The sequence below is a fragment of the Ipomoea triloba genome, chromosome 8 (genome assembly GCF_003576645.1).
Source record: "Ipomoea triloba cultivar NCNSP0323 chromosome 8, ASM357664v1".
Lineage (NCBI taxonomy): Eukaryota > Viridiplantae > Streptophyta > Magnoliopsida > Solanales > Convolvulaceae > Ipomoea > Ipomoea triloba.
The window spans coordinates 20,278,684-20,292,878 of NC_044923.1; the positions used below are offsets into that span (position 1 = coordinate 20,278,684).

Consider the following 14,195-nt stretch of genomic DNA (forward strand, 5'->3'; position numbering starts at 1 on the left):
ACAAAATTTCATAACACAAGACTTAAAAATCATAACATAAGACATATACACATGTTATATATTTATTTACTTTTTTTTTTCAAATCTAATTTAGGTACATAATTTGAGTTAATAGGCATATAATTTTACAACATAAGTGACAAGACACATAAATTCATAACATAAGATACAATTACTAATTTGTTTCAGATACAAAATTTATATTCTTAAGCTACAGAATCTCTTAACACAAAACACAAAAACTCATAATATAATATACATACACATGCACCATGGTCCATAATGCACTGTGAATCATGGTTCATGGTTTAAGGATTGTGGGCTATAGATGCGAAATCATGTGAGTTTAGAAATAATTTAGCGAACTTGTGTCACTTAAAAAAAAATATAAAAATAAAAAATAAAAAATAAAAAATAAAAACTAGATAGACAGGGTTAATTCCGTGTAAATACAATACTATTACTTCTTCTCCCAATACAATACGGAGTACTATGTTGGGAGAGAGAGGAACGCGTATGTCTGTATGCAACTCTGTTTATAGATATGCATATCTGGGCGGATAAATATATGAAGAGAGAGAGAGAAAGAGGGAGTCGTAAATCCAACAGGAGATAGAGAAAATGAAAGACAATAATCCCAAACCATTCTTCATACCAAAATGTTTCTTATTTTCTCTCCTCATTTCCATACCTTTCCTCCTCCTTTTCTCCCACCGGACCTCCTTCTCCTCCCTCACATCATCCTCAGCCGCGGCCGTGAACCGCCAATCGGAGGAGGAGGGTCTCAAGATCCGGCCCGGTTATGCGTCCTACGAATCCTATATCCAGCGCCAGCTCAACAAGACCCTCAACCCCAAGCTCCGCAAGATATGGACGACCCGAGACTGGGCCCGAAAGATCCAGGTCTTCACCGCCTTCTTCGGCGATCTCAAAGGCGCCACGCTGCTCTCCAACTCGTCTAAAGCGCTGTGCATCGGCGCCCGGATGGGCCAGGAAGTGGAGGCACTGCGGCGGGTCGGGGTTTCGGACTCTATTGGCATCGATCTCGTCCCCTCGCCGCCGCTGGTGGTGCGCGGCGACTTCCATCGCCAGCCCTTCGCCGCCGACACCTTCGATTTCGAATTCTCCAACGTGTTTGACCACGCCCTCTACCCCGACAAATTCGTCGGGGAGATCGAACGAACGCTAAAGCCCGGCGGGGTTTGCGTCCTACACGTGTCAGTCACTAAGCAAACTGATAAATACTCGGCAAACGATTTGTACAGCATCGAGCCATTGAAGAAACTGTTCAAGCAGTCCGAGTTGGTTCGGACTCGGACCATAGACGGGTTCGGGTTGGACACGGAAGTAGTTTTTAGGAAAAAGAAGAAGACCCAATCCCAACGGTGACGACGATTTCTTAGTTTTTATTTTTATTTATTTTTTATTTTTATTTTATTTTTATTTTTAATACAGTTGGGATTCTTTTCTTTGCTTTTCTGGCAAAAATTAAATTGGCTGGCGGATTCGCCGTTTTGCTTTTGTATGTACCTTTTGACTTGTATTACTTTAATTAAAGGGACAAAACAATTTAATTTTTAATAATAATTAAGCATTTTCTTTTTATTTAGACAGAAACGTTAAATAGCTTCGATTATTATTCACAAGTGCTTAATTTTAATTGGTCACATTTATTTTTGAATTATGTTTATTTAGCATTTATCATGAGTGAGTAACATTGGGTGGGCAATTCAATTGAAATAGGACAAAATTTCCTATGAAACCATCTCACGACTAATTGTTCAACCACTTATTTAAAAGTATATTTCGTTAAGTATTACTTTTTCATTTTGACACAATCTGTCTCACGGATATAGACCTATGATATGGTTTCACATGAGACTCATCCTTAAAATAGTAATTGAAAGAGCAATGTGACTAAAATAGTAATGGTAATAACTTTTTAAAATACACTCTAATACCCTATTTGGTAGGGAGGGAAATAGCAATTCATTTCCTCTTAAATTTAAAAATGTTAAAAGTTAAAATTTCATAGTTTGATAGAGATGAAATGTTTTTCCATGAATTTCAATTCCACCATTTTGATTAATTGATATTCCTAAGTTCTCCATTACGAATTGTAATTTCATAAAAAATAGAAAGAAAATTTAGACATGTTAGGTTCTCTTCAGTCTTCACTCATGGAATCTTTTGTTATTTTTAAAGGAAAGTCTTATTACCATATCAATAAATTTGTGAGTTTTTTGCACTTTTAGTCCCACGACTATAATGACAGTATCAAGATTAATTCATGACTTTTAAACCTTGCAATTTCGGTCCACGACTATTATTTTTGTTGCAAAAATGGTCCTTTCGACGAATTTTTCGTCAATTTCTCGCCGAAAAAAAAAACTCCTTTCAAGCAGGGTTTAAATGAACATTTACATTGTTGACCTGTTATTCTATTGACCAAAGTGCGAAAAACTCAAACAAAAAAAAAAATCCCCCAATTGCGACATAAATTATCAATGAAATGGTAAACCACTCCTTACAGTCAGACATAGAAACAACTTTTCTAACTATGCTATAGAAAACTTGAATCGCAGACTGTTTCATAACTATGAAGCTATGTTCCTTCAGGGAGCTTAAAGCTTCTTCAAAGATCCGGGTCTTCGTCATCATTCTTTTTTGCTCGCCCAGGATAAGATCAACACTTGTCGAAACCAAACTAAACGATTTATGCTAATGAAAATGAAAAGCTCGTGAAAGTAACGAGAGGAAAAATGCTCGTGAAACTAACGAGAGAAAACACAATAATAGAGAAAAAAAAAGTGGGTAAAGTGAAAGTAGGGTTGGGAGTTTAAGACTACCAACACAAACCCCAATACCTACCTACTATTATTTTATTCAAAGGGAGAGAAAACGGAAGAAGAAGATCTGTGGCGGTGGTCGGAGGCGGACGGAACTACGACGGTGGTCGGGGCGGAAGAAGAGCGAGAGCAAACATGGAAGGTGACCAAATTACTATTAATAATCTTAATTGGACTATTTTAGTGTTATGCCGCTCAACGACAAAGTCTTAAAATTACTGTTATAATATAGATAAATGAAAAGAGTTCTACTACATGTACTCACAAATTCTACTCCATCACTTTTACTCCATGATATGGCAAACTAATGATATGATATTTTCATCATGTGGGTCTTAGGAAAAGTGTCTACATCAAAGATTTGTGAGAGGGAGTAACATGACGTTTGGTTTGAAGGAAGGAATTAGGGGGGGAATGAATCGTAATTTGGTGGGAAAAGAATGAAGTGGGAATTAAGTATGAATTCAAATTACAGTGTTTGGTATGCATGAATAGGATTACAGGGAATTGAAAGGAAATAAGTGATACAATGACTAAAATGCCCTTATGTAATAATAATAATAATAATAATAATAATAATAATAATTTGTCAAAACATCTTCAAATTCTTTTTTTGCAATGATATTTTCATAAAAGGGTATAAAAAAAAGAAAAGGGTATTTTCAGAAAAATGGTATTAAAAAAAAAAGACAAAGGGTATTATCAAAAAAGGGTATTAAAAAAAAGACAAAGGGTTTTATCAAAAAAATAAGGATATAAAAAAAAAAAAGAAGACAAAGGGTATTATTAGAGGGACAAAATTGTCTTTACACTATCAATTTTGCCCTCTTGAACACCGAATTGCAATTCACGGGGGTATCTCATGAATTTCAATTTAACATTTAGAAGGAATTACAATTCTCTCCAACCAAACAGTGTAATTTTGACATCCACGGAATTGCAATTCAACTACACCCAAATTACATCCAACCAAACACCCCCTAAAAGTTGGGAGTAAGAAGTGGGAGTAGATATATTTTCCAAATGAAAATGGTGACGCCAACACATTTTAAAACGACAATATTAACGTTAGTAACACATTAAAAAAATTAATGATTAAATTAATATTGTTAATTTTTGCTCTTAATTTATCATAATGTTAAAATATACGGAGTATAAACTAAAATGATTAAAATTAAAGTAGAAAGATTTTATATACTAGTTAAATCAGGTAGTATATATATAATGCAAGAATATACTTTGACCCAATTAAGTATAACATTATTATTATTATTATTATTATTATTATTATTATTATGTAATATGTATATTGTTTTATATACAGCTATTATATGAGTATGCATAACGATGTTTGCAGTATGCACATGGCTCCATTTATTTAAATTTCGGTGGGAATTTGGCATGTGGATGCAACCAACGAGAGAGATGCAGGATGCTCATGACTCATGAGCTCATCTGCGCCGTTTATCATCACACATTCACACTCCTTTGTTCACAACTGACAATCAAGATTGGCTGTCATATCTTTACCCAATAGTTATTGTGTGGGCTACGATAAGTCCATAATTCATAATGTTTATTATTTTAACATATAATATACAATATCTTATTCTAGAAGTTTCATTATTCGAACTCATAAGGTATATTATTCTACTATTGACTCTGTTACAATGTAGTATCTGTTCATAGCTACTTTCTCAACCTACTGAAGCACAACAAGTCAACAGTTTACTCCACTGAGGCTCGAACCCGTTCCCATCATCCATGTGGGAGTATTAATCGGGACACCGGATGCCACAAGGTCTTTGGCCATAGCTGTGTGGATATAGTTTGCCATCTTTACCGTAAACTTTAAATTTTATATTTTCGTAAAAATATTATAAAATTCATGTAAAATGATATCACACAAGATCAAATGCTAATTAATGTTAGCTTTCTTCATTTTTATTGTACAAAAAAATTGGGTATTAAGGATTAAAAATATAATAAGGCTCTCCCACTGGTTTCCGGCTAGTCCAATCAGGTTATTAGGTTTATGATTTGTTATAATTTAAAATTTTTAACCCTAATCTTAAAATCTCGAACTATTAGTCTTATCAAACGGGTCAATTAAACTTTGTGACATTTTAAAATTAACATTCTAATTGGTATATTTTAATTTTATTTGAGAGTTACATTTCTTTGATTCTCTTGTTTTCATTTTTAATATTTTAGGTAGAAAAGAAATGTTGCATACTTGCATTATATTTTTCGAGTCAAGCAAGGTTGTTTTGTCTAAATATGAAATGCATGTAGGCAATGGTTATGTACACAATTATCACATCGAGCTTAAAAATTCATCTAGTACATAACCTTGCCTACATACATTCCAGATTTAGACAAAACAACCTTGTTTGACTCGAAAACCATACGAAAGTCGTTCTTGTTCAACAATGAACCATAAATCAAGTTATTCCATAACTCCGGCTTGTACAAAACATATTTCAAAGTTAGCTCTTTCCCAGAGGTCATCTTGAGAACTACCTTGCACATACCTTCCACAACTGACTAAGCAAAATTCCTCATCCATACCTTATCACCATTAGTCGTCTTGAATGTAGTAAACAATTCACAGTTGGAACACATATGTTGGGTCGCGTCGGTATTAATGAACCACTCTATTTGGTTCGAACCAACCAAGTTTACCTCGGTCACCATAGCCTCTTGGTGCTTGTCACTCTCTATCGACCATCATCATGTTTGTCAAGTATTCCATATTGAGCTTGGGAGATTCTTGGCTATGATTGTTGACATTTTGATAAGCGCCAAAAGTAGTCGGGTTTTAGTGTCGGTTTGAGGACTTAACTGCAATGTTTTTACACTCTTTTGTATCAATTCATGTACAATAAGTTCGGATGTGATAATTCTTGCAAATTCCACTTTGTGTTGTGTTTCGAAGCCATTCCCGCAGGACAAAACAAGACCCGAAGCCAAAGGAAGGAACAAACGAAGAAATAAAGCAGGTACAAGAGGGTCCAAGCCTCTCCCGCGCTTGGAGTTGGCGTGGAACAATTCTAGTGTGGTTCCACGCTAAGCTTCCACGCGTGGAGCTGGCGTGGATGTGACCATTAAGGGCAAAATCGAGATTTGGCTGATGAAGACTATTTAAGTGAATCCTCAACATTTTTTAGGAGATCCCAATTCTAGTTTAGATCTTATTTTCTTTTCTTTCTCTCCTTTGGGAGAAATTCCCCAAAATATTTAGTTCTAGATTTCTTTAGCTTAGGGAATAGATCTAGCTAGATTGTAGGAATTGAAGATGAAGATGTAATAGAATTCTTGCAATAGATTGGTATCTCTACTCTACTTTTCCTTTCTTTAATTTCATTGCAATTTCCATTTGATTTGGTTGTTGGTTATCTTTTGCTTTGATTTTATGATTTTGATTATGTTTGGCTAGTTTAGTTTAGGGGATTGGATGCCCCAACCTAGCTATTGTGATTGATTTATTGAAATTATTCCATTGATTGTAGACATGATGAATTAGGGTTCTATTGTCTTGTGTGGTTGATGCTTGTCTTGATTTGCTTCTATTTTCGGCCGGGGTAGATAGTAGATTGAAGGGAAGTGTGGATTGCGCGATAGTGGATCCACATGAGTCCTAATTAACCATATCGCCGCCCTCAATCCGAGAGGATGAGGCTCGGGAGGAGTGGTAGACCAAGTATTCGATAGAATGCCTCATCCGAATGAGGAATTTGAAATCCGGAGTGTGACGCCACCCGGTGATGGTACCCTGGGCTCCATTGATCGAGCCCGAGTCACATTGTCTAGAATCCCCGTAGTAGGATCAACCGCAAGATCTAGCTAAGGCATTTGATCTCCCGTTTATTTTCATTGTTTTCCTTAGTTCTCCTTGCTTCCCCTTTTCCCCTTATGATTCTTTTGTTTTCTAGCAATTTATGTAACTCTTGCCTCTTAACAGCCTAAATGCCCACACGTAATTCTATTCCAATTTGTCATCCTTGAGAACACGACACTCGGGGAACTTCTTCCTCATTTTACCACTTTCATTTACTCACTGCAAAATACTTACATCAAAATGGCGCCGTTGCCGGGGATGGCAAACGATATTTGAATTGTGTTTGACATTTGGGAATTGGAGTTGATTGTTAAGAGTTTTTGAATTGCCTTCTTTTTGCTTATTTTTCTTTTCTTATCTTTGTTAATTGACTTGGAGAAGTGAGCTTATTTGTCTTGCATACCTTGTGCTCACTTGTAACTACTTTTAGTTGCAAAGTGTAATACCCCGTATTTTCCTAACATTATTATTTTAATAAATATTCCCAATACGCTGCGATCGTACGTACCGGTCACGAACCGTAAAATTTTTGGAAGCTTGTGTTCGGACCCGTTTGTCCTAGGAAATGAATTATTAGACACCATACTATTATTCTTGAATTTCCTATTTAATTAAATCAGCTCATAGTAGCGAAAATTTATTTTGATCGTACATCGCTAAATTTCGCGGTGTACCGAACTTAGCCCAATTTTGAGGTTTAGTTTGAGATAAAATTTTTGGTTTCAAAATTTTTGGATTTAGATTATTTTCTACTGAGAATTCATCTGTTTCAATCCCGGTCAGTATAAGCTAAGATATTTATTCTACTTACCACTAGAAAGTGACACATGTCACTAATTTTCACCATGTATTATTATTATATTATTTTAGAGTTGATATAACTAGCTTAAGTCTTCAATTTTATCCATTTTCCCCTCAAAAATTCGAAATTTCCAAGAGGAAAACAAGAGAGAATATTTCATCTTCATTCTTGAGTTCAAGCTTCAACAACTAGGGTTTTCCATATCAAGATCATCTTTGTTCGGTAAATTTCTATTTTAATCGGTTCAAAAGTTTTGTCCTCCGTCCTAGATCTTGAATCCAAGTATAGTTTTCTTAAAATATGTGGTTATGATGTTATATACTTCCTAGGATTTGTAGGAAAATTTTGAGGTAAGAAAATCCTATTTTACTGATTATTTTAGTATAGTTAGTGTTCTCAAGGATCTAATATTATGTATGTTGTGGATAATTTATGGATTGTGTAGAAGAACCAAAGGAAGTGGAAGAGTGAGCATCTAGAGGAAGTTAGTAACATTTTCAAGAAGATAAGGTAATCTTTATGTCCACCAAAACCTTTTTCCACCATGATATTCATGAATTTCTTGATAAAGTATGGATATAAAGATTTTAGTAGATGAAATTTGGTGTGATTGTGGTATAGCATGAGTATATGTGTAGATATGGGTATGATATGTTGTGGTGAATATATGAAGAAGACTTGTATAAATATGTAGAATCTTATATATATACATATATACGTGTAATATTATTATTACACTTGTGAAAATATTGACAAGAAACTAAGACAGATTTCTGGCTGTAACTTCCGAGAATTTCTGGGAAAAATCGGTAAAGTATTTTGATCCAATATTTTTTTATACATGTAGTTTTATAAGTGTAGAACCTACATATAAAATTTCATAATTTTTGGAGTAGTATAAGTATGGTTTCCGAATTATTTTCCAAAACTGGTCCAGAGAGAAGAAAATTCCGGACAGCACACTGCCAAGGGCAAAAATGGAATTTTCTGTGTTAATTCGTGAACCAAAATGACCAAAACTTTTTATGGACATCAAGTACTATGAGTTAGGGTTCTACCATAAAAATTTCAAGTGAAAAAGAGTTCGGGAACTATCTTTACCGGCTCAATCTTTCAGACTGCGCCAAGCTGAAATTTTCTTATAAGGAGGTGGTATTATGTATATGAAACCTATGTATATACGTGTAGTATATATATTTATGTGTGTAGTATATATATATATATATACACGTGTGATGTGTGTGTGTTTAAACTATATATATATATGTACATATATGAGTATATATGTATAATTAAATAAAGGTTGTATCTCTGTATATATGTGCGGTATGTGTACTTTATGTGAGTATGCATAAATGTGGAAAATGTTATGTTAAATGCATATATACATATGTGTAGTGTGATGATGGGAAATGTGTTGAGCAAAATGTTTTGAGAGACAACACCATACACGAAGGTAGGTTTATACTATTTAAAGTGTGTTATGTGAGAAAGTAAAGAATGAGATAAAATGAAATTATGGTGTGAGGTTGGAGACTATTCCTTTTAACATTCACAATGGATTCACAAACATTGGGCCCTGAAGTGATTGGTGTTAACCACGTTGAGTAACCTTGTAGAAACAGATCCAGGGTTACTAGAGCTAGTGACTAACCTGCGGGCTTGGAATCCCGACAAGGGGTGTGCACACTAAAGGTCCTAGATCTGCTTCCCCTAGTTGGAATAACTAGGTTGTGGTGAGGTGGTGGAAACGAGAAGGAAATTGTGGTGTTAATCGGAATATCTTTAACGTTATTATGGTAAAAGCTGGTTATTTCTATTTAAATGTTTATATGATTATGAGTACGAGTATGAGTATGGGTATGATTATGAGTATGATATTGTGTATACAGGTGGAAATTGTGATTATTGGCACATATTTTCTTTGAAACAATAATGAGGAAATGAATATCTCTTATATGAGAAATCTTGTTGAAAATGGGTTATCATGTGAAATGAACTGTTTTTCGAAAACAAAGAATAAAACTATTTTCCAAAACCATGATTTTACACGGTGGAGTAGGGATTACTTAGCACTATGTGCTAATTCTGTTTTCCAAATGAATTTCAGGTATGGAATAGATCTTGATATCCGAGAGCGATAGAAGAGAAAATGGATCTACTCTTGATGATAGAAATCACTATGGTTTTTGAGTTGTATATTACTGGGATGTAAGGCAGTAATAGTATGTATTAATAAGGATAGTAGATGTAAAGACTACCTTAGCATCTAAGTTGTAATAAACTTAGGTGTGGAGTAGCACCTCTGGATTTTATGCGCTTCCGTTTTGGGAAATTAGTAATTATGATTAATTATGCCTTTTAGTATGATGGAAAATCTGGGGGTGTTACAGTTGGTATCAGAGCCCTAGGTTGAGACCTAGGCATGAACTTTAGGGTGGAACTTTAAGAAATAAGTATTGGATCTTAAGAAGGTAAAGATGAAATTCTAGGGAGGAAATTTTTTTTAGGACTCGTGGTGAGGGTGTGATATTATTTTACTTTGTTAAGATTATGTTTGATACTTAGAACTGGCACTATTGCACCCGATTTGGTGTACACCTGTGTAAGTTAGATAGTGATTTGTGCTTGTCTGAACTTCGTATTGATTCTGCAGTAGTTTATAATGGCTCCGCCTGGAAGGAGACCAGAACCTCGTGGAACTCCTACCGAGGAACTGCTAGCGCAGAATTTGCAGCAGTTGACCCAACTGACTCAAACTTTGGGAAATGCGCTTCTCAATAATCAACGGGGAGGGCCAGATGTGGCTAAGATCATAGCTGGGCATCGTCCTCCATTCTTCACTGGTAAGGAAGATCTACTAGTGTTAGAAGATTGGATAAGGACTTTCGACAAAATGTTTGAGGCTGTAGAATGTCCTGAAGAAAGGAGGGTGGAGATAGCTACATTCTATTTCCAGCAAGAAGCTGACAACTGGTGGAGTATGATGGGACCCATGTATCAACAACAAGGAGAATTTCAATGGACTGACCTTAAAGCTCGAATGCGGGATCATTTTTATCCCGAGCATGTTAAGTCCGCTAAGTACGAGGAATTTCTACATCTACGTCAAGGGACGACATCTGTTCAGGACTACTATGCTAAGTATCTTGAGCTGGCACGATTTGCCCCTGCCTTAGCCCCGGATGAGCCAAGCAGGGCTAGGAAGTTTGTAAATGGATTAAATTTTGAGACTCAAAAAGCCGTTTGTGTGTTTGAGTGTCAGACTCTTGGAGAGGCTTATAACCGGGCTGCCAAACATTATCGAGTCCAACAGATGCAGAAGGAGGTTCGTGAGAAGGGTAAGAGGAAATTTGAAGGTAGTAGCAGAGGGGGAGAGAAGAACTCTAAGATGAGTCAAGGAGAGGCTATTCGGGATTACCAAAGAAGTGGGATTCCCAGACCTAGGAGGGATTTTCCAACTCAAAGTACGGGGATGACTAGTAGAGGATGGATGAAGGAGAGGCATTTCTACTGTAAAAGATGTGGGAAGGATCATCCCGGTGTCGATTGTATAGGGATGCCGGTAGAATGCTTCAATTGTGGGAAGAAGGGCCATCGCTCATTTGAATGTCAAACTAGCAGGAGGGAAGGGTCATTCCGTCCTAGCCAGAGTCAAGAAAAGACCCAACAATCTGGAATACAAGTGAAGGCTAGGAATGGAGGGAACATGGCAAATAGTAACACTGAGAGCACCAGCAAGGCACCAACTAGCAGGAGTGGACCCCAGCAAGGGAGGATCTTTGTGATGAGTAAAGCTCAGGCGGATGTGAGCGATGTGGTGGCAGGTACTTTTCCGCTTCGTGATATACCTGCTTATGTATTATTTGACTCTGGAGCATCTCATTCTTTTATATCCTCAAGGTTTGTAGAGAAATTGAAGTTAGTACCTAGTTCCCAAGTACAATTTAAAGTGAACCTTGCATCGGGGAAGGTGGTGACCTGTAGTAATATCTTTGAGAACATACCTATAAGCATAGAAGGGGAAAGTTTCCCTTGTACCTTAATACAGTTTGGATTAGACGACTTTGATATAATATTAGGGATGGATTGGTTAGGAAAGTATAGGGCTCAGATCTGTTGTAGCAAACAAAAATTGGTACTGAGGAGCCCAAAAGGAAAACGTGTGTCCTATAAGGGAGCTGCAAGTCAGCCCGATGTGAGATTAGTATCGATGGCCAAGATGAGGAAGTATGTGGGAAAAAGGTGTGAAGTGTTCTTATGCATGGTGGAAGATTTGAATGTGGATAAGAAGGGAATTGAGCAAATCCCTGTCGTAAGGGAGTTTCCTGACCTATTCCCTGATGAGATTCCAGGCTTCCCTCCAGAACGGGAAGTAGAGTTCACCATTGATCTGGTACCGGGCACTACTCCTATTTCAAAGACCCCGTACCGAATGGCCCCAATAGAATTACAAGAGTTGAAGGAGCAGCTTCAAGACTTGCTAGATAAGGGATACATTCACCCGAGTGTATCGCCATGGGGAGCTCCAGTATTGTTCGTGAAAAAGAAGGATGGGGGGTTGCGACTCTGCGTTGACTACCGAGAGTTGAACCGGGTGACTGTTAAGAATAAGTACCCACTCCCTTGGATTGATGATCTGTTCGATCAATTAAAGGAGGCTGGTACTTTCTCAAAGATAGATTTAAGGTCGGGATATCATCAAGTGAGAGTGGCTGAGAAAGATATATCTAAGACAGCCTTTCGGACAAGGTACGGCCACTATGAGTTTACGGTGATGCCATTTGGGTTAACAAATGCACCAGCAGTATTCATGGATCTCATGAATAGGGTGTTTAGACCTTACTTGGATGAGTTTGTCATTGTATTCATCGATGACATTTTAGTCTACTCCCAGAATCCGAAAGAACATGAGGATCATCTTCGGATCGTGTTGCAAACACTAAGGGAAAATCAATTATATGCCAAGTTGTCTAAGTGTGATTTCTGGAAGGATAGTGTGGCATTTCTAGGCCATATCGTGACTAAGGAAGGAATCTCGGTAGATCCAGCTAAAATTCAAGCTGTGATGAATTGGCCTACTCCTACGACAGTTACTGAGGTCCGAAGTTTTCTGAGATTAGCAGGGTATTATCGAAGGTTTGTGCCAAATTTTTCTCGAATAGCCCAACCTATCACAAATCTCATGAGGAAGACTACTGTATTCCGTTGGGAAGAAAGTTGTGAGAAGGCTTTCCAGAAGTTAAAGGAAAAGTTAACCACTGCTCCTATATTGACTTTACCATCAGGAACTGAGGGATTTGAAATATATAGTGATGCATCAAAGAAAGGTCTTGGGTGTGTGCTAATGCAAAATGGGAGAGTGGTGGCATACGCATCAAGACAATTAAAGAAACATGAGATAAATTATCCCACCCATGACTTGGAATTAGCAGCAGTTGTGTTTGCTTTAAAGATTTGGAGACATTATCTTTATGGAGTGCAGTGCAAGATCTTCACAGACCATAAGAGCTTAAAGTATATCTTTACTCAAAAAGAATTGAACATGAGGCAGAGGAGGTGGTTGGAATTCATTAAGGACTATGACTTGGTAATCAAGTATCATGAAGGAAAGGCAAATGTAGTAGCAGATGCTTTGAGTAGGAAGACGAGTCATACTCTTAATACTATTTGGGTACTACCAGATGACTTATGCAAGGAATTTCAAAGACTAAATTTGGAGGTAAGAGAGCAAGGTGGGACCAAAGCTGAAATTGAGTTATACCACATGAGAATTATTCCCAACATGTTTGAAGAAATAAAGAAAGAACAACTTAAGGATCTAGAGTTGAACAAAGTAAAGACTGAATTGGTTGATGGAAAGAAAGGACCATTTGTACTATACAATGACGGAAGCCTGCGCTATAATGGTCGATGGTGTATTCCAAAGGCATGTACAGAGATCAAGCAGCAAATTCTAGAAGAAGGACACAATACCCCTTATTCAGTACATCCTGGGGGAGTCAAGTTGTATAAAGATATCAAGAAACATTTTTGGTGGCCTAACATGAAGAAGGAAGTGGCAGAATTCGTGAGTAAATGTTTAAACTGCCAAAAGGTCAAAGCTGAAAGATGTAAACCTAAGGGATTGGTGCAACCATTGGAGACACCCGGTGGCAAATGGGATTCTATTTCTATGGACTTCGTGGGGGGATTACCCTTGACAAGGTCAGGGAAAGATAAAATATGGGTAGTAGTGGACAGGCTTACCAAAACAGCAAGGTTTATTGCCATGAAAGACACGTGGACCATGACTCAATTGGCAAAATCTTATGTAAACCAAGTTGTTAAATACCATGGAGTACCTAAGGATATAGTCTCTGACAGAGATTCCCGATTCCTATCTAAATTCTGGCAAGCTTTACAAGCAGCTATGGGTACAACGTTGAAACTTAGTACTGCTTTTCATCCTATGACGGATGGGCAAACTGAGAGGACTATACAAACTCTGGAAGATATGTTAAGGGCTTGTGCATTGGATTTTCAAGGATCATGGGATGAACATTTGCATCTAATTGAGTTTTCTTACAATAATAGTTATCATGCAAGTATCCAAATGTCACCGTATGAAGCTTTATATGGACAGAAGTGTAGAAGCCCTCTATGTTGGGAAGATCTAGTCAACCCTGTGATACTAGGACCTGAATATCTTCAAGATATGACA

At 36.9% G+C, this 14,195-nt stretch overlaps 1 protein-coding gene across 1 annotated transcript; it reads left to right on the plus strand.

The window, feature by feature from the left end:
• Positions 1–503: 503 nt before the first annotated feature.
• Positions 504–1,605, plus strand: LOC116026753. The gene has a single exon (XM_031268131.1). It carries the CDS (start codon positions 622–624, stop codon positions 1,387–1,389), a length of 768 nt encoding a protein of 255 aa, XP_031123991.1. The 5' UTR covers positions 504–621; the 3' UTR covers positions 1,390–1,605.
• Positions 1,606–14,195: the final 12,590 nt, after the last annotated feature.

Bases quoted from the DNA above. Each gene is read 5' to 3' on its own strand.
- LOC116026753 (XM_031268131.1), top strand. From the start codon at position 622: ATGAAAGACAATAATCCCAAACCATTCTTCATACCAAAATGTTTCTTA.